The following is a 24,733-nucleotide window of genomic DNA, read 5'->3' on the forward strand; positions in this document are numbered from 1 at the left end:
AAGCTGATGTCAGGCCATCCACTAGAGTAATCATTCCTTCCTTCCTGAAGAACTTCTCATTTTCTTTTCTTTTTTTTTTTAAAGGGAGAAGGAGCAATGGAGAACCAGCTTTCTCATACAAAAAAACCCCGCACGTAATCAGCATAAAAAAGTGTCCTTTTTCTTTCTTTCTTTAGAAAAAAAAACCCTCAAAAAAAAACCCCAAAACACCTCAGGCCACAGCAGTAACACAAAATCAGCTTGTCTGAGTGTATTTCTAGCTTTGTTTTGTATGACTGTGAAAGCAGAGATATGCAGTGTCCATCGAAGAATACTGCTCTGTGACCTGTGGTAATTTTTTCTCTGTCGTGTTGTTCGGTGTCATATTTACAGACCGAGCACTCTGGGGAAAAAAAGAAGGTTCCATTAGCCTGCAGGGCATCTGAGTCATTCAGCTCTTTGAATGTTCGAGCTACATTAAGATGGTATTGTGGGCTTGCATAAGAGTCCACGTTCATTTATAATCAGAATATTACAGAGTCATGATATGGAATATCATTGTCACGGCTCCTCTGGATATCAAGTTTTGCTTAATGAAGCACTTAAATGACTCACATCCTTGTCATCAATAAATACTGATGTTTAGGAAGTGTCTTTAAGATCAGGACTCCTTTGTGATGTGTTTGTTTCCTGCTGTTTCAGAGTATCAGAGCATCTGGATTGGTACTGTTGGAGGCCATCTTGTGTGGAGCACTGCTTCTCTACTTCCCTGTAAGTCTTGGACTTCTCTCACAACACGACTAATATAACGTATATGCTGCTCACATGTTCAGTGAGTTTTGTCAAGGAAACTCATGTTAAGCTGTTAGTGCGGTTGTCCATAATGTTTTTTTATATAATTAGAAAGAATCTGGCACTTTGAAAAGAAATTTAACAGCTTGAAAATTGTGATTGACATATTTGATGGTTGAATTAGAATGCTTATTTGAAGATGTGTAAGAATTATGTTCATGTTTAACTCAACTGAATAGTCTTGAGTTTTGGCACATGAAGATAACTAGCAAAGGTAATGATGTATTTTCAACTTCTTTTCAAAGATGAGCCAGCTACAGATCATCCATATAACATTGATTTAGACAGATTGGATGTTATGCCTTATTCGGTTGTTGCCCCGGGCACTCGGTAATTGCAATTTAGTGGCAATCATTGGGAGCTATAAGCTTGGCGTAACAGTGAAGGGTAAATGTAATTAAAGAGAACTGATTTAGAGCCTGGTAATCAAAGCAATTAGTAGTGACAAGGTCCTGGAAAGTAATAATCTTTGGAATTGTGCTGGAGCAGTGGCAGGGTTCTTAGAACAGAACCAGTGGATATTCAGGCCAGAACATTCACACATCCGTCTTGGTTCTGGAGGAGAGGCTGCGTCTGGACAGTGAATGGGCTTATCCATCACAATGATCTTTCAAAAGAGCATTACCTCAGGAGGGATCATTTAAAAGAAAAAAACAAAAAACAAAAACAGAAAAACAAAATTGAAGAGAACTGTGCTGCCAAACACTCACACAATCACTAATGGGACAATGAGTCTTTTCAGAATGCCATCACAGCTCCACTTTGGCAATCCCCAGATTAAAACATCAATACAGATCCTTGTCAATAACCTTAATAATAGATGGTATGAAAATGGATTGAATGATCAGCAGTTAAAAGTGTGTTTGTGTGTGTGCGTTTGTGTGTGTGTGTGTGTGTGTGTGTGTTTGTGCATGTGTGTGTCTGTGTGTCAGTGTGTGTGTGTGTGTTTTACCTGCCTCAATATGAGGGCAGATAAATCTGTACGCTCACAGCCTGCCATGTATTTCATCTGAGGCAGATAGGAGCGTGCCTGTTCCGGAAGCCGTCACTTTGAATCTAAATATAGATTCAAAAATATTCTCCGCTCTCTCCTCCTCTTCTTTAAATAATTCCAGTGTTATCAAGGAGCAGAGATACAGCTAGTCATGTTCCCTCGGCATTCCGCTTTGTGGAGTAATGCAATTTTTTTTTTTTCTTCCTGCTCCTCTCCTTCTCCTAAGCGTGTCACATGCAATAACTTCACTCCCAGCCAAAAATAAGGCAGGGGATGTGGAGCGAGCAGAAGGGGAAACTAAATTACAGCCAAGCTCAAGCCTTTTCTTTCAGCCTAACCCCCTAGACTGAAAGAGCAGGGAGTGGAGACATACAATGGTGCATTTCACTGTGATCCATGGATTAGCTTCCCTGCCCACATTTGTTGATTTGCTTTCTATGTCTGCTGGAAGAGCTTAACCGATGGGTTTTGAGCTTCTGATTTATCTGTTCCACAGCATTCTGGTGGAGCAATATCATGCATACGTTTATGTCATTTTACATGGTTCTTTTATTTTTTTTTTATAGTGTGTGTGTGTATAGTCATAACCTCAGCATCTGACATATTGAAAATGTAGACGGTTTGTGACTTTGTTTAGTTGTCGATTTGTGTACGTGTGAAATGGTGTGTGTGTGTGTGTTTGTGTGTGTGTGTATGTATGTGTGTGTGTGTGTGTGCGTGTGTGTGTGTGTGTGTCATCTGTGTGTCGTGAGGCTTTTTAACAGGCTGATTTGCCATGCATATGGGACAATCTCACTGAGTATATGAGCTACCTAAGGAATGCTGCCTCCCTGTGACTTGTTCCTTTACTGATCCCCCCCTTTATTTTCTTCTTCTTCTTCTTCTCCTTCTTCTATCAGTTGCCTCTCCTTTTTTCTCTTCTCCTCATTTTTGCCTCATTTGTCCTTCCATCGTCCAAGCAGTGAGAGCAGAGACACCAGGAGTCTAATGAGAAATAGTATGGTCATGTCTCTAATGTATCTTGACCAGCCCAAGATTACCGGCAGCCTTTTGTTTTTATGCCTCTCTCACTGCTGTCCAATTTACGTTGCCAACCTCACTGTGGATAAATTGGGTCATAGGGCATCCACTGATCTTCTTAAATGTGCTTTCGTTTCTGCAGGCCTCACCAAAGCTAGGACCAGTGTCTTCCTCCTCTGAGTGCATATCCTCTGTTTGTCAGGGTCCAGTGCTATCTGTTCTTGTGCCCGTGTTTCAGGGTAACAGAGAGGAGAGGGGGAGGATTTTGTGAGCTGGAAAAGACAGGGGACTGAGCCACGATGGAGTCTGAAAGTCTGGAGATGAGAGAATGTTCTTATAAATCTGTGCTGTCAAATTGAATTTCTCCCTTTTAAAATGGACAGAGTAGGAACTGTGATTAAAGAAAGGCCTCTGTCAAACCCAGAATCCTCCTGTGCTTTTTGGCTGCTCCATAATAGTCTTCAGTGAGTGCATGGGTCCGTGTTTCATGCACTTGGAGTTTGCATATTTAAAGAGTCCATCAAGTGTTGCTGTGGTGTCCTGTGATAAAGGCACCTACTGAGTAATTGATGTAGGGATCACTGAAAGTCAATTTTCACCTTTGGTTTACAACTGCAACTGAAGCATGCGGATCTCTGTAAAGATTTAAGAAATGATTTGGATCTTGCGTGCTTGTCCCTTCCACTGCCCCAGTTCAGTCTGACTGTGTCATCAACAACGGTGACGTAATGTTTTTTTTTTCTCAGCCTGTTTGTTTTTTTATTCTTAGGCATAGACGTAAACACACACACTCACACACGTACGCACGCACAAACACACACGCACAGACACTCACACACTCACTCACACATGTGCACAGGCACACACACAGACATAGTTGTGATTTTGCTCGCACACTTGCATGCACACACACACACACACACACACACAAACAGACACATACACACACACACACACACACACGCATGCACACACACAGACACATACACACACACACACACACACACACGCACAGGTCTCATCTCTATTAACTTACTGTTCCCCTGTGCGTTTGGCTGAAATCTCTCTCAGGACTGAATGATGACTGAGAGGGGAATTGTGGGTCATGGTGGTGCATTGTTCTGATGGAGAGAGTTTTTGGATCTGTGAAAACCAAAGTAGATGTAATTTACACTGTGCAAAGGCTCAGGGGACAGAACAACCAAGCCATTACCTCCCACTTCTGCCACTGTCTATGGGGAGAAGGTGTCGACCAAACTGAAGTTATCTCTGCTTCCAACCACAGCCCATCCTCATGCTGATTTTTTTTCACATTCCTGAACGTAGGGCTCGGGCTGAGAGAGGGAGAGAACAGAAGGGGTGCAGTCATAATAGAGTAGTGAAGATGGTATTGTTATGACATTGGGTATACGCAGACTGAATATTCACATTATCACTGGCTGAACTGGAAATGTGTTATTACTGCCGAAAAGTACTTTGCTCTTTTCACTGCTGAGACAAGTTGTCAGTTATTATTTGACAAGACAACAAAAAATTGCTTTTCTCTTGACCCTTTAAAGATCATCTAGTAAAACCCTCTCATCCTGAACTATGGAACAGATTTGATACATTGTGAGATTTAGCAGCATTTTACATTAAAAATTTGTCACAGCTGTTTGACCAATTAGTTATCTGGTTTCTGTTTTGACTGTGCTCTGTTTCTGATTGCATAGGGTTTCTAACCAAAAGCAACAAGCAATAAAGCATAGTTCACCTTGTGCTCCAGCTTATGGTGGTATCCACAGCACTGACATTTAAAAAAAAAAAACAAAAACATTATTTTAGGAGTATAGTAACAACAGCTCATAAAATCATTGGTTTTCCTTAATACAGTTTAACAATACACTAAAATCAATAGGAGCTCATGAATCATTTTCATATGAGACTCTTATATTTCTGGAGAGGCAATTGTCCAGAAAAGGTTTGTTAGCCTTAACTACAACTGATAAACACATAAATCCCATTAATACATGAACACTGCACCTGGGTTGGAGATTTGTGAGTTATAATGAACTCAGACAGCATAGCACAAATTTGCCCTTCACGGGCCGAAGGCCACACTGCTCCAATCACCCCCTCTTCCTTTAATTAGAGACAGTGGTGTAATTTAGTGTGATACACTGTGAAGGGCTTGAGGTGGGCAGAATTAGACGGGGGTGTGTAGGGGGTCCACGCACGTACACATAAAAAAAAGTATGATTTTGAATGTAATCATGGAATTTAACTTTATTCTTTACCTTTCAGTTAAGAGCCCCTTGTATTAGCTATTATGATATATTGTGACTTCCATATGCAAGGGTAAACAAAGAGTCGATTGAATAGATTGCGGGAGATGCTAAATTTTGCTTGTTTCTGAAGTGTACAGTACACAGCTAATGCATTAAGCGGAGAGATTTCTTGTTTAGCTTGTGGACATAGTTTTCTGTGTCATCTAACAGTTAGCCAGTACATTTTGTTAATTTTTCCCATTTTGTCCATTGGCACCTATCTTCCCTCAGTGGTCATGTCTATGATTAGAGCTGCCCAAGGACTAACTCAAGACCTCCAAATGCCTCCAGCAGTCAATTATTTATGGTGTCGCTGAAAAAAGTTCCCTCTCTCTAATTCTTGACCATAATGCCACAGAGGCATGACCCCAGGTGGCTGAGTGTTTGTCTGTCAGTTATTTGATCACAGAAAAGCCCTAAGGGTCAAGCGTAAATTTAAGTTCAGCAAGGAAGTACAGGCACAATGAGGTAACATTTTAATTAAGATAGGATTTGTATTTTACTCTTATTTTCACTCTTGTTTGGAGAACAGCATATTTGTAATAGTACAATAACATTTTTTACACCTTTACATTAATGGATCAAAACTGTTGTAATAGCCTTTTGATTGAAGGACAGGGTATCATGAATTATTTAACAAGATCTGACACTTTCTGAACAAACTCTCACATCCTACACTTTTTGCCCTATCCAATGCCCACTGAGGTAATTTCACAGAATATAAGGTGGAATCTTAGAGAACAAACTATGGATCAATACCAAGGCGGTCTGTGCCCTGACCTTGGCTGAAGCAGCCTTGTTTTCCTATTGATCCTTGCTCTGATTCTATAAACTGTTTACTCTATTGACTAAACCTCATCACATTTACATGTTTGTTGTGTTCACATAATATGGTGATTATTCTTGACTGTGCCACTGTAGAACTCGTATGCCATTGTAATATTGAACCTGTTATATTAACCAACTCTACCCATGTCCTGTAGCTCCCCAACCCATACTCCTAGAGCAAGAGTATTCTTGAGTGGTCCACTGTGTAACTTTTATGCTTTTGTAATATTTGACCACTAATTAACCACCGTAATATTTAACCAGTGTTATATTAACCAACTCTAACCATGTCTTATAGCCTCAACTCATATTCCTGTTCTCCTGAGGTTCAGACAGGTGACTTGTTCTTGTTCTTATAACTGAAGGCTTCTCTCCATGCGCTCTATGCAGCTCTCATGGCCAAACTTGACTTAACGTGGTCTTTGATAGTGAGTGGATTGAGACTGGAGGGAGGGGGTGCTTGTGAGACCTAATAAGTACGTAGGGCTGTAATGAATAAGACCATTCAGCTGTGCCCGGGGCCACCAACGTCATCCCCGCTCCCAGAGCTTTCACAGCACAGCTGTGCTGACAGCATCACTCCTCTGTCAAGAGGGATGTACTCCACTGAAGCACATTACGACAACACTGGCTGCAAGAGAGAGAGCGCGCCGGCCTCAAGGGACAGAGTCAAGTTACCTTGACCAAAAGTCCCCCTGTGCAGATTAAAATCCAAAAGATGAGAGATGGGCAGATAAGGTTTAAAAAAAAAGAAAGAAACAGATTTCAACCTTTAAGATTTATTTTTTAGCGGGATGGGGTTTTTTTTTTTGTTACAGTTAGCAGGCTGTTATGAAATGGTAGGTAAGGGACTGCTTTTAATGGTCTTGACAGATGGGTTAGCTCCGTCCTATCCCAGGTCATTTTTATTTCTGCTGGTGGTCCAGAGGATGAACCCGTGTGTAAGGTTTTCGAATTTTTTATCACTTCTCCTCAGGCCTTATGACACTATAAGATTCTCTATTTGGAGACTTTTGGTGCTTTTGTGCATATAATGCAAGTATATGCCATGAAAACTGTTGTTATAGTATGTTCATGTTCCTTCACAAACATCTAAAAATAAATTGATTATAGTACTGCCCGTGTCTGCATTGCAGTTGCTTAAGCCAAATATATTTTCCTTACTTGAAAAAGAAATACTTGATAGGTGTTCCTTTTTAACCTGATGAAAATCAAACTATGGAAACCGGTTCATTTTTGGTTTCCATAGTTTGATTATCGTCTTTCTCCTCTCCCCCCTCTCTGGTTCTGTCTTCTCTCCACTGCCAGTCATGTCTTTGGATGCGGGTGGTAGAGAATTGGAAGACAGAACTAAAAGGGTGATCCTGCCATTTTTTCAATTCACTGAGGAGTTGGCTAGTGCTGGCTCTCCGAGAATGTTCATACACTGTGATTGACTGCTGTGTTGCCTTCAAACTCTGCCTGGCTACCATTTGTGTGTATATGTTGAAATGACAGAAACACCCATCTTCTGATACTTCTCCCCCATCCCTTTCTTTTTTCTTTTTTCTTTTTTTTGCACAAAGATTCACGCAAATGTGCGCAGACAAAAAAAAAAAAAAAAGACAGATTACGTAATTGGATGTCATCTTTGAAAGAAACAAACAAGGATTGTCAGTATACAAAACTAGCATGAAAGGAGAGTGAGGGAAAAGAGAACTGTTCGGCTGAGTCGTCCTGGACTATTATGTAAAAGTAAATAGAGACTGCTTTTGTGAAGCTGTTGCTTCTGAGTGGCTGGAGCTCCTGAGGGGTTGTGAGGTACGTCCTCCTGCTGTTTGAGGAACATGCTGTTCTCTGAGGTTTACACTTGAGAGAATAGAGCATTGGGAAGCCTCAGGTGACCTGAATTACAGGACAACAGATGAGCTGGGCAGCAGGGCAGCCACACTCATGGGATCTTGTCGAATATTTTTTTTTTTTAAATAATATTGAAAAAAAAAATGCAACCGCATTCTCACCGTGGAGATGTCAGCCCTTAAGTTTGTTGTTGATTGTGAACAAACCTTTAGAAAAATTTGCGTTTTTTTTTTTTAAAAGAATTGCCCTGACAAGCTTTTATGGACAGAACCAGAAGTCAGATGTCAAAATGTGGTGTGGTAATTAGATGTTGCCATAGTAACACAAAGCTCTTGTATCTCGTATCATTGTTTCCATCTTTCACACTCAGTTCAGTGGCAGAGCCTTGTGATATGACTGTGGACCTGTGTGCTCTTTTGATACAGCCATCCCACTAAGGGCTCTCTGCAGTTTAAACAGAAAGGACAAGGTGGACATTAGGAAAGGGTGCGGGTGTCCTCAAAGCTGTCCTTTTGGATGATACATGATACCATGCCTTTCCCACCAGTGTCTCTTTTCTTCATAGGGATCACTCAAAGATTCACAGCACTTAGCATTGATTATTAATGCAGTATTTAAAAAGATAAAGAGAGAGATAGATAGAGAGAGAAAGAGAGAGAGAGAGATGCACTGCTTCCTGCTCCTCTTTATGCATGCTGGCATTTGCTTTCTCTTGTCAGTGCACCCCTCTTTTTCCCAGTAATGATTCTGTAGGAAGTGCTAGCCAAGGCTGCACAGCCAGTCTAATGGCTTTCTGCAGAACTGTAGACAAGCCTTAGGGGTACACAGACCTTTGGTGTGCATGCCTACATGCGTGTGTGTGTGTGAGAGCGCATGTGTGTACGTGTAGGCGTGCTCGCGCAGTATGCGCATACATTTGTATGTGTTGTCATAATCCACATTCGACAGAAAAGCTAAACATGCTGCATTTATTGCTCTATTTACTGAAAAAAAAAGTGAACCTATACGGTCAATGCATTCTTACATAAAGAACTTTTATTGTATGAAGAAATTTCCACATGCTGCACTGAACTGAACACAAACTGTAGTACATTAACGTGTTTATGGTTAGATATTAGGCTCACTCAGTATCACAATGGAGGCATTAATGAGTGTTATCTCCTCCTGTTCTCACTTTTTGCATGGTGTTAGAGGAAGAATGGCCTCCTCCTGTGTGTTACTGATCGACATGTGCCCCAGTCTTTCCCCCATGGACTCACTCATGCGTCACACTGCTGCTCTGTGCCTTTCTAGTTAAAGATTCACTTTTTCTCTGAGGGAGGGAACTTTCATCATTAAGATGCTCCTTTCATCACTAATGTTTAGAGAAGATAGGGCTTTAGGCAGATCTGAAAAAGTACATCAAAACTATATCTCTTTGGCAATCGCTTTTTCATTTCAGTTTCCACTGTCCTGTCCTTTAGCTTAATGTTTTCTGCTTCATGCTGAGATTATTTCCGCCTCATTCTCTTTTATGCATCGCCCGTGTTATGGGTTTTCTTTTTATTCTTGTTCTCCTAAAATGCATCCATGCAGAAAGCAATGGATGAGATCTTGCATTAGACAGTTCTATGAGGTTCAGAAAAGTTACAGTTTGGTAATGTTCGAGTTCCCTGGTTGACACTCGAAAGAGCAAATGGATATTGTTTGTGCTCTTTAGGCTTCTCCAACCATTGGATCAGTATCACATGTAGTAAAACTCTGTAGATCTTTCATTCGGTAGAGCTTGCGGAGTCTGGGTTTTGCCTCTTAGCTCCTGACAGCATGGAGTTCCTCAGGCCCTCAAACTCCCCCATGGAACAACACAGTCCCCAGACTGACTCAAACCTACCAAGCGAAAAACACTCACATGCCTACATCTTTTTCTGCAGCCATGGGAAAACTATTAATGCCTCTGCTAATCGCATTAACATTAACAATCCCACAGGGGAAATCGTGGCACATCTGCAATGCACTGATAATTATGAAGCCTCAGATGTTTGTTCTTCATGTCTTGCATGTTTGGGACTGGCCCTGTTGTTTCTCTGACTGGGCATGGTTTGCATGCTTTGCCTGACCCCGATGCATCTGTTCTTTTGGCTTAAACATGCAAGCATATGTAAAGGGTCATTACTCATGCAGTGAGTTAAATGATCTTAGAGATAATTGAGCGATAAGGTGTCTGATGTATCAACTGAAAGAACACTATTACTTTTCAATCAATATCACTGTGACAGTACTAGGATTGGTTGCTATGCTTTAAGAGATCCATTTTGGCATGAGTAGTCCATAGTGCTTAGACTACAGCTGAAGCATGTGAGAACTTCAGAGGGATTATCCTGCTTCTTTGGTCAGTGGCTTATAGAAGTTGTGGACTGGAGACCCTTTTCTACTCCCTGCTCTCGTTAAAAGCCAACTGTCTTACTGTTCCCCTGATCAAAACTGTACACTCATGTGACTAAACCTTAGACTGCCCTGTTTACAGCTGCTGTGTACACACACACACACACACACTGGCGGTACAAGGTTCCAAACTAGAATAATAAAAGTAATACTTTGGATGCAGATTTATATTCAGACTTAAATGATGACATTTTGCAAGCAGTTACAATCAGACCCAACTAAGCATAGTTAACATGGTAATATTTGATAATATTACAGCAACATTGTTGTTTTGTTGGTGAATTAAGTCATGCAGTTTTGTGCAGGTTGTGCTGACAGGCAGAATTTTTTTTTTTTTTCCCAGATGAATCCCTAAAGGAATTCTCTGTATCTCAGACTTCTGTGCTAATGTATCCAGCATCTTCCTCTGTTAAAATATGTATTACGGGGTTTGTATGAGATCCGCTGGGTGGGGTGGGGGGGCTCTGCTGGGGTGCATCTCAATGTCTGTCATTAGTGTCTCAGAACTTAATTATGACGGAACAGTCAGTGCCGGAGCAATTCATCTGCACAGAGACATTTTTCCCTAATCAATCCAATATTCTTGCATCTTGCGAAGTGAGCACACGGGATTGATTGGATTATACAGAGTGAGTATCTGGCCTGTTTGCACATAGAGAGAGTGCATAGGGCTGCAGCAGATGCTCAGGTCCACAGCGGGAGGGGACGGCCCAGCTGTGCTCCTCCTTTTCAATTAAAGCCAGTGTCTCCTGCCTAGTGCCTACTGCTTCTCCTATTGCATAAGCTCGAGCTACCACAGATAACATTTCACTTTTTTTTTTTTAGTGATATCCCTCTGATTTTAGTATGATTGCAAAATAATTACTGCATGATGATTTTTTCAATAAGACCGTGTGCAAGCACATATTCACATAAACAATGAATGGGTAGATGACCAGAAAATCAACATTTTACAGTGGCCATCTTTTCTCTGGAATTCAGTCTTGCTGAAAAAAAAAGATTGCTCCACCTAAAGGGATGCAGCATAATTTACTGAAAACAATTGTTATTCCACTCCAGTTACTCTAACATTTATTATTTTTGTGAAAATAAACAAATGAATCATTGTATAAATGTGTATTTTGGTTTTTGTGTCTTTATTTCCACTGAAATAAATGAACAATATACAGATACACCATTTGATAGAAAATTACAGTATTGATCATTCATAATCTTATTTATTTGGTTTTTGTCTTTTTCGTTCACCATTATAAAGGATTTCAGTAACTTTGGAGATAACTGTAGATGACTAAAGGTACAAGGCTGTAAATGTATTGTGGTCAGCCTTTGAGAGTGAACACTATGTTCTTTTTACTATAAATTGCCATTAAATTTGCTCATGACATGTAGGATGACTTCATGTCTCAATTTGTCCTTTGACTATAATTGAAAAAGCCTTTTGTGCTTGTAAGAATGAAGGTCAAAGACAGAACCGAGCGGACTCTGTCATACAACTTTTTTTTTCAAGCTCAACAACTTGTTGTATGGTCTATATAGGTCTTAAAATGAACATATATTTAAATCCGTTTCTCCCGTGTTTTCCCAGGTGGTCATCCTGTACTTCCAGCCAAGTGTGTTCCGCTGTATCCTGTTGAGATGGGTCCGTCTGCTTGGCTTTGCCACGGTCTACGGAACAGTCACGCTTAAACTGTACAGGTACTTTTCCAGCAAACTCCCTTCAGGCCAGACTTAATAATGGCCGTATGTCAGGGAATATATCAGATAGCAGGGAGGTTGTCATAGTAGCACTGTAAAAAATCAGAAGTAGAGCTTACTGAAGCATTTTTTTTTCCTCTGCCTGCCTTGGCTTCCGCTCTCCCCTCCTCTCCCCTCCTCTCGCCTCCTCTTTTTTCTCTCTTGTTGAAACCTTGCAGAGTGATGCATAGATAAGCTCAAAACTTGGCTGAACTTTCAGTCCAATGAGGAATAACATAAATAATCTGGAGCATAAAAATTGAATTTTATCTTGATTTTGCCTTTAATAGGATATCCAGACTCACACATACACACAGAAGCACAGTCTCATGCATATGCCCACATACAGCTGCTCACACACACACACACACAAGGGCGCGCGCGCATGCACACACACACACGCACACACACACACACACACACACACACACAGACAAACATACACACAAATATACATACACACATTCATATACACACACATACACACTAGATGACTCATAGGCATCTCACGGGTGGTCATGTTATTAAATGTCAGAACTTGCACTTTCCTAATATGGGCTGTGAGGCTGTTTCTGCATTGGGTTTTGCCATTTCAGAGCCTTCTCTTGGAACAAGCCTGCAAACCAATAGCAGGGGAGGAGAGAGGGAAATGTCAGCCAACAGACTGGTCAGTGTTGGAGAGGGACAAAGCTAGGTCTCAGTGCCATTAGAGACAAAATAGCCTATTCCAATCTGTTTATACAAAAGACCTTTGTAGCCTGCTCAGGATTTGGTCTCGTTGGCTTTGGAAAAATGTTTTTTCAGCATTGGAATCTGTATTCATAATTAATCACATCCACTTCACATACTAAATAGTCGCTGCTCAGGTTACGTGTAGATGAATGTTATTAGAATAGGTTCTGGTGCCATAGACATTGATTTCATCATGTGTCTGGTTAGGTTTTGTTTTTTAACTCAGGAGCAACTCTTGTGTAATTAAACCAAATCAGTGTAATTTAAACGACCTTTTAATGCACTTTTGCAGTTTAAGTTACAGTTACAGTTACAGTTTAATACCCTGTATAACCCAACCCCGCCAAAGTAATTTCAGTTTTATTTATTGGAAGAATATTTCCATACTGAGTGATTGTGATCACTGTAAGCACGGTTAAAGTTTCCATTACTTTTCATTCACTTTTAATGTAAGCATCCTGTAAATTGTTGTAACGGTCCTTCCATAGCTGTTTTGGCTAGTCCATCAGAGGTAAAGTATGCTTTAAAAAGATTCAGAACCTTGTTAAACCAGACATAAAAAATGCTTGCTTAAATTGTTGGGGAGGAAAAAAAAAACAAGTAAAAAGAGGCACTTAGGCCAAAACGGCCTCCATTTATTACTTTTTATCGAATGACGGGGACAAGGGGAGACAGGAAACAAATGGGGAGAGCGGTTGCATGCGGAGCCAGGGGAGTCTAGCTCTGAGAGGCGGACTGTGCAGGAGGATAGAGATAGAGTGAGGGAATCAGTATGATGAATAAGAGATAATGAGGTCTTTACAGCTGTATTTAAGGCTGTGTAAAAAACGATGGTCTCAGATCACTCCAGTGGAGTTCGTGTCAGGTGGATATGTCAAAAAGGGCTAATGAAATTCTTAATTAAGCGGATGGAGATGAATTGCTACATGGCTAATCTGGACAGAAGCACAGCTCGCCTGCCGAGGTGAAAGTTAACACATTGCAGAGATCAATTTTTGATGGCTCTCATTAATAGAGTGCAGAGGACACTTTATCATTGTGACTTAAGAGGATGTGTAATAATGACTGCAGGCAGCACGTGATATCCAACTGCAGAAAGTCTAGCTCCCCTGATGAGACTATTGTCTGTTCTTTGTCTACTCCAATACCTAAACCAAATACAGCATGTATTACATTACCTGAATGAATTAGGCTGAAGAAAACACCACTGTTGTATATGTTTTTTATACTCTTTGTTCATTTATTAAGATGAGAATGATGTTGACGAATATATTGTGTAAAATCATCATAACTATGACTACCTCCAAATCACCACAGACTACAGTATGTGCCACTTCTTGTCCCCTCAAGGGTTCTGAAGGTGTTCCTGTCTCGTACCGCCCAGAGGATCCCTTACATGACAAGTTGGAAGGTTCTGCGCCTGCTGGGCATCATCCTTCTCATTGTCTGTTGGTTCTTAGTGGCCTGGACTGCAGCCGTTTGCCAGAATCTGAACAAACATTTGGCTCTCATCAGTGTGGGTTTCACCCCTGAGGGCCTGCAGTTCAGCATGTGTCTGCTGGACCGATGGGACTATATGATGGCCGTGGGTAAGTGACCCCTTTGCAGTCTGTGCTTAAGACAGTGCACTGTATTGTTATAATTGTGAAGTAAAAGTCTCAACTTGTGAGCATCGATTGTGTTGACATTGAGTGAGTCTATGTTACGATAAGTCAGTAAAACAGAATCAAGCTCTGAACACATCAGTGTGTACACATAGTGATTGGTTACACAATCTGATCGTATGTGGAGTATGTGCCAACCACTGATTTATATTCAGCTCTTTGTTCATACACATAATGCGCTTATCAGTGGCCCATGGCTGACTAGTGATGGATCTTTGGAGCATTGTGAGAGACCTTGTAGCAGCTGTATATGACAAATGATTTCCATGTCTATGAGGGATAGGGCTACCACTTATGCTGATCTTACCCTGGGCAAACACTCACCAATCACAGGGGCAGAACCAGTAAACATCCACATAATGGTGACAGATTTTCATGGGAAGAGCAGATGTTTATTGCTGTCAGGCTGGCTGCCTGGGCAACATTGCATAGGAGATGCCAATGGGGAGAGAAGATCTATAAAATCTTGGACTGGCTTCTACAGCTTCATCCACAATTGTCTGTCAAGCAGCATCCAGAGAATACAGGCAATCTAGGTGGCTTTCATTGCATTATTGAATGTGTCATTTTTTTGAACATGCTGGTGTTTTTCAGTCTGCTGCTATATTGGTCTGGACGCAGGACAGCTTTTGACAGGCACATCATTTGATGATGGGCTTTGGGACTATGGGAGCTGACTCCAGTCATGCTTTTAACTCTTTGGGTTCTCTCTCTCTCACACACGCACAGCTGAGTTCCTCTTCCTGCTGTGGAGCGTTTATCTTTGTTATGGTGTGAGGACAGTGCCCTCAGCCTTCCATGAGCCACGTTACATGGCAATTGCAGTCCACAATGAGCTCATCCTCTCTGCCATATTCCATGTCATTAGGTAAGCAGCCTAATGCCATTACATTTCTATATACTGTACATATATTATTAACACACATACTTTATACTCACTTATTTGGTCGAAGATTATATTACCAATATTGTGATATTTATTAATCTTAATATTAATATGAAAATGTAATTTATACATTTAGTCTAATATACATATAATTTATGCTTTTGTCAAAATACAACCAATGCTTTATTATTACAAATTGCTCTGGGTGTTTTTAATGATAAATGTGATGCTGGGTTTACATGATGCACAATACCTTAAAAAGATTCTTTCTTCTAAGCATTAAGCATATATTATAGAAATCTGACTAATAGAGATTAAAAAAACGCTAGATTTTATATTTTAGCCAACGCCAACAAACACATTCTCAGTTGGAGTGTTAACTGAAAACATTTCATTATCAGATTTGCATTGTTTTGAAATTAGTACCATCATTATGATTTGAATTTTGACACCTTGTCCATATATGAGGCAACTGGCAGCATTGTTTCAATTAAACATTCACTGCTGTGATAACTGAGTGTCTCTCCAAAGTTCCCTTAAATTGGTTTCTTCAGGCCCTGTGGAGAGATAATTCTGCTGATGCAGTATAACAGTTCAGATTTCCACTAAGGCTGTTGATCTTGGTCAATTAAGCCCAGACCTCCTAGGATCTGTCCTCTAGACAGGGCTGGAATGAACTCATAGTCCAACACAACCCCGCAGAACCACAGACCTGTTTCAGGCCTTCTCTTGAAGTCACTGAAAAGTTGCTAAGAGGGTCTTGCTTCTGCATGTCACAGCATGCACCTGGTTCCCAAGGCAACCAGTTCAGGCGCAGTCTATACCACAGTTAATGTTTAGACTGGCAATCAGGACTTTATGCAAAAGCAAGCTAAAAATCTATGGGTTCTTGCAGCACTCCCACCCATATGACTGTGAGAAGAGACTCGTGACAGGAAGTGTAACCAAATATATATCTCACAATACATGTGCCTCATTAAGATCAGTGTAATGCAAATAATATATTCCTGAGAAAGAAGTGAGTAAAATTGCCTACTTAAATCATTAGCGCATTGGTGGTATATATATATATATATATATATATATATATACATATATATGTGTGTGTGTGTGTGTGTGTGTGTGTGTGTGTGTGTATCACTATATATATGATTATTTTTAACGTATTCTCCACAGTTCTCCACTCCTACTCCACAACCCGCTACTGGGGTAAAGAGTATGGTTTGATACAGTATTGGTGACCTTAAGTGTAGTGTTGAGTCAACATGCATTACCAAGTATCCGTTGCACCCTGTTGGGAAATGTTGCAGTTATGAACAGCCCATTGAGACAGCAACTCCAAATCCTTGCAAATCCTTGTGGCAGACATTCACTGAGTATTTGGATCCTTGTATGAAACCATACATGTTTAATAATGGTTAGAGAATAACATTGACTTACTGCATGTAGGATCCACACTTGAATTTATGGCATTTAATGCTAAGTCACAGAATCCTTTTTACCCCCTTACAAATATCAGTAATATCAGAAAGAGGGCGCAGTGCAGCAGTCTTTATTAAGACAATAGAAAAAAAATAGTGTGTAGCATGTGATGTGAAACTGTTCTGCACTGTAAACACATTTCCAGGTGAAGACTCTTAGCAGGCCGATGCGATCAGACCAGTACGCATAGCTCAAGGAATAAAATATGTTCATGCTCAGACAGACAGTGCATAAATCTACAGTGGCTTAAAATAAACGTGCTATATCCTGTTTCTGTCTCTCTCACTGTCGACAGTGTCTGGGAGGTTTACTGTCCTCGCTAAGTCATTCCTTATTCATTCAGCAGACTACCAATATCATTCACTCTAATCCACACAGCATGTGCTATGTGTTCAGAACGATCTACTGAGTCACTGTCACTCTGGTAGACGAGTCAGTGACTCAGTGACAGTTGATGCATAATATTATAAAAGCATTGCCATACGCGATATGTAAAATGCTTCGTTGACAAACTACTGCCATGTATGAGTTATTCTATAACTGATGACAATAGATTGTATATCCTTAGAAGCATAAGCCCTATTTACTGTTGCTAAAAGCTGCGCCTGAATATGCTTTAGGTATGAATGGTATGATTAATTACCCTGCATGACATTATTCAAATCAGACAAAGTGAAGTACCCAAGATAAAAAAAAAATCCCACCAGAAATATCCCATAGGTTTGGTCTGAAATGATCGTATTTCATGCCCTCTTTGGGGAATACTGTGTAAATGCTAGCTTCTTATTGCATCTGCTGGTATCTTGTAGGGCAACTATGATAACAATCTGTAGATCATAGAAAAATATGGGTTGATTGTTATTGGCACTTGGTGTGTAGTTGCCCTTTAGTGTGCTCAGTGTGTTTCAGGTGAGTTTAAGTGTGGGGTTCTGAATTTCTCCACTGTATGTCCCACTGCAGGTTTACTCTGGCCCATGAGCTTCACCCTGACTGGATGCTTATGCTTTTCTTCGCTCACACACACTTGACAGTGACTGTCACTCTTGGACTGTTGCTTGTTCCAAAGGTAAAACATCTAGATTTTCATTTCACTCAGAGCATTGTTTTCTTTTAACGGTCACCCAATTAGGGTTTAATGAATATTATGTGTTACTTTCAGTTCTTGTTTGCGGGGACCCATATGAGAGATGACATTGCCACTGAGGCCTATGAAGATGAACTGGACATGGGACGATCCGGATCCTACCTGAACAGCAGCATCACCTCAGCCTGGAGTGAACACAGTCTTGACCCAGAGGACATACGGGTTAGTGTCAGCCACTGTCCGTCTCTCCCTCGCTCTTTACTCAATCTGTAAATTCATTTTTCATAACCTGCTCTAATCTTTCGACTCTTTGTCCTATGAATGTGACGAAAATACTGAGTGGTGGCAGTTTTTTATTGCAGACACCAGAGGAAATGGGCCAGCTCAGTTCTATTAATGGCTGTGGCGTAAGGTCTTGCGACAGTCTTTGGGAAAAACGTACCAACGTGAGCAGAGGTTTCTGTTTGTTTGTTAGAGCTGAAGAAGTCTGTCGCTGAAGACTTGAATACCTTGTCTTTGGCAAGGTCAATTTAACAAAGGGCTAGATAGAATCAATGTTTTACTTTTGGGAGAATAAGTGCAGACAACAACCCAGTCAAAAATTCATCAAATGCAGCACAATTCTTCAGAGGCTGTTTCAGACCTAACAATAAAACATACAAGTTTCCGCATTTGATACTGTCCCAGACTGTCCTGTCTATACTATTTGTCAACCAGCATGTGAAAATGTCTTTGAAGCAGTGTCTGTAGTTGCGTGTAATAACTGGTATTGCATGTTCTCTGTGCAATAGAACGTCTGCTTTTTGTAACTCCAAATCCTTCAGTTTCCATCTCTTAAATTGTATACATGGTTTGCTTATGAATTTCTGCTTCATCTTTGTTGCTTTTTTGTGTTTTCTAAACCCTTAGGAGGAGCTGAAGAAGCTTTACTCCCAGCTTGAGATCTATAAAAGGAAGAAGATGCTGGCCAACAACCCTCACTTACAGAAGAAACGCAGCTCCAAAAAGGGCCTTGGCCGTTCCCTCATGAGACGCATCACTGAGATCCCAGAGACCATGGGCCGTCAGTGCAGCCGTGAGGACAAAGATCAGACTGAACATGGTAGTAACCGTAACAGCATCTGTGGCCTCAGAAAGAACCCCTTTGACCCAACACATTCCACAAAACCAGCCAAGGAGGAGTCTCTGAAGAGCAAAGTCTTTTCTCTGAAGAAGTCACATAGCAGCTACGACCATGTACGTGACCAGAGTGAGGACTCCAGCAGCTCAGCAACAGACAAAATGGAGGTTGCCAATGCTGAGGGATCACTTCTTGATACCCTGATGGGTAAGAAACTGGTTAAGAAGAAGTCCTCAGAGAAGATTGACACTGCTAGCGAGTCAACAGAATCTGTTCCTTTGGTCTGCAAGTCAGCCAGTGCTCACAACCTGACTGCTGACAAGAAACCCATCCATCCAAGAACCTCCATGCTGCAGAAATCTCTCAGTGTAATTGCAAGTGCTAAAGAAAAAACATTGGGCCTCACAGGAAAGAATCAGAATGCAGAGGACTCTGGAAGGAAGGGCAATCAAAAGAGCAAAGAAGCTAAGACACCAGTTGAGACAGATGATAAGGAGGGATATCCAAAGATGATTGTTAGCCAGTCAGTAGAGTACAAGCAGACGGCTGCCAAGACTGGGATAATGAAACACCAGGTGAGTGGGAGCCAACCCTCTATCTGCTCTGAGACGGGGAAGAACAAGGACCTGTACAACCTATCAGAGGTATGCCCCTGGGAGGTAGAGGATCTGCCCACTCCCTCGGAAAACAAAGTTCAGAAGCATGTATCCATTGCTCCAGAAGAAACCACTACGGTCTGTGGTAGCAACAGCAAAGGGACAAAACCACAGAAGCAAAAAGGGATAGATCAGTCGCTCTCTGTGAGTCAACGTCCAAATCAGAAGCCAGTTGACAGAGCTGACATATGTCCCTGGGAGGAGGGAAATGGGAGCAGCAGTCAGACAGAAGGATCAAAGTCCCAGGCAACTAGTCAACCTGCGCAGTCTCAGCCATCTGGAGAAAATGCCAAAGCCCAGAAGGCTGAGGTCTGCCCATGGGATTATGAGGAGGTGCCAACCAAATCAGGAGACTCTACTCACTCCCCTGACAAAGGCAAGACAAAGAAAGGCACTACTAAACTTGACCTGAAAGGGAAGGGGAGTACACCTACCGAGAGCAAAGCAAAAAGTGTAGTCTCAGAGTCCTCCAAACCTGCAGGCAGTTCACCACAACCACCCATCGCAAAGGCAGACATCTGTCCCTGGGATTATGAAGCTCTCACAACATCCCCTACTACTGAAAAGACACACAGTCCTACTCAGGTCACCAAAATAAAGGAGTCCTCTTTAGTGAAGAAGGGTACTCCTTCTTCAAGAACATTAGACAAAGCAAAAGAAAAAGTAAATGATACAGATGAGGAGAAAGGAAAAACAAAGGCCAAGGACAAACTTCTCCAAGGAAAACCAACAGAAAAACCCGTCAGTCAAACCAAATTGGCTGAGGTTTGTCCTTGGGACGTGGACAGCAGTCAGGAGATGGTAAAAGTTGAAAATCAGAGAGGTGCCAATCTGGTGACAGCAAAAAGCAAGCAAGCTGATGTGTGTCCATGGGATTTTGAGGATTCGGGGTCTTGCAAAGAAATGGATAGAAGTAAAGGTTCCTCTACAAGCAAACAGAGAAGTCCCGTTTCCAAAGTAGGAGCCTCTGGTAATATCAAAATGGCAGATGTTTGCCCATGGGACTTTGAGGACCAAACATCAGGGAAAAAGGCATGACATTTGAACTGAGACATTTGAACATGAAATGTAGTTCTCATTGTATGTGCATTTTTTCCATCGTAAAAAGATCCTGATATATAAATTTTTAATGAATTTTGGTGACTTGGGGAAAATATTAAGTTACACAAGTTGCCTTTCTTTCCAATATTTTTTTTCTGTTTGTGCTTTTGAAAAAAAAACAAAACAAACAAAAGAAATGAAAAAGAAAGAAAAAAAGTACAGAAATGCAACAAACTCATCAAGCATTCCAGATTCTTACAAAATATTTCTTGAATTGTCAAAGATAATTAAATGGTAGTTTTACAATTATGCAACTCTTTATGTGCAATGTAGATGACATGCCTGTATTCATCACATGTATCTTTTTTATATTTGCAATTTATGAATTCCATCTTCACGCCATCTGTATAAGTCAAATATCATACATTGAACATAGTGCAACTACATGTCCCCAGTAATACAGGAGGAACCTGGAATCTCTTAAGAAACTGATACAAAACTTGCACAGCATGTGCATGAACAACAAATATGTCTATTTTAGACCTGGGTTGGGTAGGAGCTAACATTAAGCAAATGCCAAAGACAGATGGATTTCTTAAGGAGATAACACATAAATAAGTTAAGCCCACAACGAAACACTACAGTTTTGTTGTGAGATAAAATTGTATGTTTCTTTTGTATGGAAATTAGCTGGTAGCACTTTAGTCCATAGCATATTTCACCAAGACAATGATTTATAAGAAATTTATTTTCACTCTTATTTGTTTTGGAATTTCTTTTGCATTGTCTTTGAGTCCTGGCATAAATCACTTGTGCCTAATTGCCACACAGTTTAGACCCCAAAGGTTCTGACATTTTAGTGTTCTTTTTGTTCTAATGCTTCCATGTTTGCAGATATGTATTCATGTATGTGCCTAAATAGTTGTGTACCAGTCCAACATTGTCTTTTGAAAAAGGAGACTTGTATCACATTCCACACATTAAGGAGACATATACAGAGTTGATGTTTTACAGTGAGCAAAACAAATAATTAACATTTAAATCAATATATTTCCAAACTGAGGAAGATGCTTGATATGCTGGACATACTATCAAAATAAAATCCTGCCATTCAGTTTTAGTAAGATATGGTGGATATCCTTGTGATGTCCTGGCAGAGGGAGTGGAGTTTCATTAACATACAAAATATGAACTTTTCAATCTTTCTGTTTCAGATGAGGAGATTGTCTAATGAACTATATCCACAAAGAGCTTTAATTTACCATATTTATGTTTCTTACAGAGTTTTAATTTTCAGAATTTTGTTTTTATGTTAATGTTTCTTTATAGTCAGCCTCCCACATGATAATACTGCTCAGTTTAAAGATGAGACACTGCCTCATTAAGTTTAATATCATTAGCATCCTGGCACATTTTAGTGTATTATTGATGTTTAAAGTGATTAGAACCAAGTAGCAACATTTTATTGTATTGCTGCTTGGTATTTCCTTGAGAATGCATTTATCTTTTAATCAATACTTGCTCCTGATGATCCCCAGTGACCTTTGATGTGTATACAAATTATGTGTCGAAAATTGCTGTTGGAATGTTAAAGTATCTTAGGTCCTGTTGCACCTCATCTATGTGTGGAGATTAGTAAAGGATCATACTATGGTTTTGTGATGCATTTGGCATGACTTGCTGAACAGTATGATGCCTAGTACTTATAACACTTGACTCTAAGCGCTTCTAAGAATGTTATAGATTTTGGTCTTGGGTGCCAATAAGGGGTCTCAGTTTGAATATAAGTTCATATTTGCATTTATAAGTTGCTTGGCTGTCATGACTGATGGAATAGTACCAATACTGTAAACGCTCGTTTTATGTTATGTCGAGCAACAAAAATATCTTTCCTAAAACAAATCCAAAATATTATTTTTAATTACAAAAATATTTGTGATATTTTTATGCACCAAAGAGATAGATAATGTGCTAAGACAAGTTGCATTGATCTTTCAGAAAAGAAACACATTATGTTCTTCACTTCTGTCTCAGAGAACAAGATGTATCTACCAGTGACTGTTAGGTCTCATCTGAGATATGTTAAATTCACAGTTTCAAAGAACCAGATGTGTCAGAGCTATTGCTTTATTGGCAAGTTGAAATTGGTCTGATAATGATATTGTCTTTTATTTATTGTAATGGCTCTTTAAATCCTACTATATTTACCAACATAGGTTATAATCTGTCATCTACCATAGAATTTTAAACCCAACTGCCATAAATAGAGACCCCCAACACCCACATGTTTTCCTCAAAGTCATCTGATAAAAACAGTTTCTGCTAATGAGTTGTAGCTGTTCCTTAAATATTGCTACGTGGATATGTAAACTCTTGCCATCTTTGTCACATAGAGAATGTTTCTGGGAATGGTCGTCGTATTGTAGTGCATCTACCTAGTTTTCAAGTCTGTCCATGAATCTGCAGGACTTCAGTTTGGTTTCTATGTAATATGACTTGAGCATTTGACTCACAATCCGTTGTTACTGGTAACCTTGATTACACCATTGTCCTAGTGCAACAGTTAGATTTTTTGTTGTAGGAGTTTTCGGAAGTGAACTCCATTCTTTAGCTTGTTCATTTTAATTTGACCAGTCTTGTGACCAATCATTGTCACCAGATGGGAATACTACTACTACTACTACTACTACTACTTAATGCTATAATGTCTTAACTATTGCTCTCGTGGCTTCTGCATGATATCAAGAAATTAGTAGGACTGATGTTTCACTGCCCTTGATAGAAAAAAAAAATAACCTTTGATCTTTTATGGACTGTTACAAGTTGTATAGTGAGTGAAACTGTACTTTACCCACTGTATTATGTGCTTGTTATAATAAATGCTCTATGACAAGCTTATAGCATACACATATGGAAAAAATTTGGTAGATTTATATTGTGTTATATTGTGATAGCATGTAAATACAAATACCTCCTCTGCAATAAATATTTATATAAAACTCATCATCTGTTATGATTCTTAGTAAATTCAACATCAAGAAACATTTTTATACATTTTTTGCCATATGCAGTGTTCTGTAGGCTATCTGAATGTTCTGTAGTGTAGTTATAACATGTCCTCAAGATATCTTTCACTTCTGACATAATTATACTAATATTTTCCAGAGATGCTAATTTTTTCTGGAGACTTGATTGACAGCGCAAAGAAAATGCTAATTGGGTTGGTTTTAAGAAGACTGAGACAGCTGAAATCAGATCATTCTTGCCTGCCTTTAACACTTCTAGTAAATTATATATTTAACTTTCATGTGAAACAATTAGGAGAAAATAGTCATTTTAAGCTGTCTTCAAATGCAAATCTTCAAAGGAATTTATTATTGCCTTCTGAAGAGAAGTTTACCAAACTATACAAGCATGAATAGGTTGCTGCTATATGCAAATGCAGTACAAATTTAAAACTTGCAGAACACTTTGAGTTGTTTTTAAATCACAAATTCCTATACATTACTTTTCACAGTTCATAATAAGCACTTTGAAAGAAGGACCTTTATATTTGTGTAACCCAAATATGTTGTACATTTGCATCTTAGCAACCTATTATAATCCTCCTCCTGAAACCTGAGAGCATTATCAGAAATCTGAGAGCATGATCAGAATAAAATTAAGGTAAACCCTAATGATTATATAACTTCGCCAGCATTATTTGTTTTGCTTTTTTTACATTAAAGAAAAAAAAAGTAAGATTGTCTGCACAGTGTAGCTCTCTGGCACCAGTGTAAATGGACAAGGCACACTTTCAGGATATCTTCAGTTCTGAGTGGAAATATCCTCTCAACCTAAAGCAAGAAAAATAAAAGCCTTTAAAAGCCCTCTGAATCCTGACCGCAGTAGGATATTCATATGCATGTTTTGGCTCAGCTCCTGAAACGCTTTTACGAGGTTGCTGTAGTCTTTCTGACGAAGATCAATAGGACCCTGGCACGGCTTTGGTAAAGTGGATAAGATGATATCTGACTCTACCTTCCATCAATCACAGAGCTGCTAGAAAGTAGTGTAGTAGAAATGTTAGGAGATTTCCTCATGAATTTAATCTAA

General features: G+C 39.9%; 1 protein-coding gene across 1 annotated transcript in view; it reads left to right on the forward strand.

Moving 5' to 3' along the window:
- Positions 1-20,635, forward strand: part of gpr158a (G protein-coupled receptor 158a) — a 44,676-nt gene extending 24,041 nt beyond the window's left edge. Inside the window, exons 5-12 of the mRNA XM_030768368.1 lie at positions 682-750; positions 11,825-11,934; positions 14,056-14,294; positions 15,099-15,237; positions 17,698-17,803; positions 17,897-18,043; positions 18,184-18,267; positions 18,731-20,635. Of these exons, the coding sequence (XP_030624228.1) occupies positions 682-750; positions 11,825-11,934; positions 14,056-14,294; positions 15,099-15,237; positions 17,698-17,803; positions 17,897-18,043; positions 18,184-18,267; positions 18,731-20,635 (2,799 nt within the window). The remainder of the gene's footprint in view (positions 1-681; positions 751-11,824; positions 11,935-14,055; positions 14,295-15,098; positions 15,238-17,697; positions 17,804-17,896; positions 18,044-18,183; positions 18,268-18,730) is intronic.
- Positions 20,636-24,733: the final 4,098 nt, after the last annotated feature.

The sequence above is a fragment of the Chanos chanos genome, chromosome 3, assembly GCF_902362185.1.
Source record: "Chanos chanos chromosome 3, fChaCha1.1, whole genome shotgun sequence".
In the NCBI taxonomy this organism is placed as follows: Eukaryota; Metazoa; Chordata; class Actinopteri; order Gonorynchiformes; family Chanidae; genus Chanos; species Chanos chanos.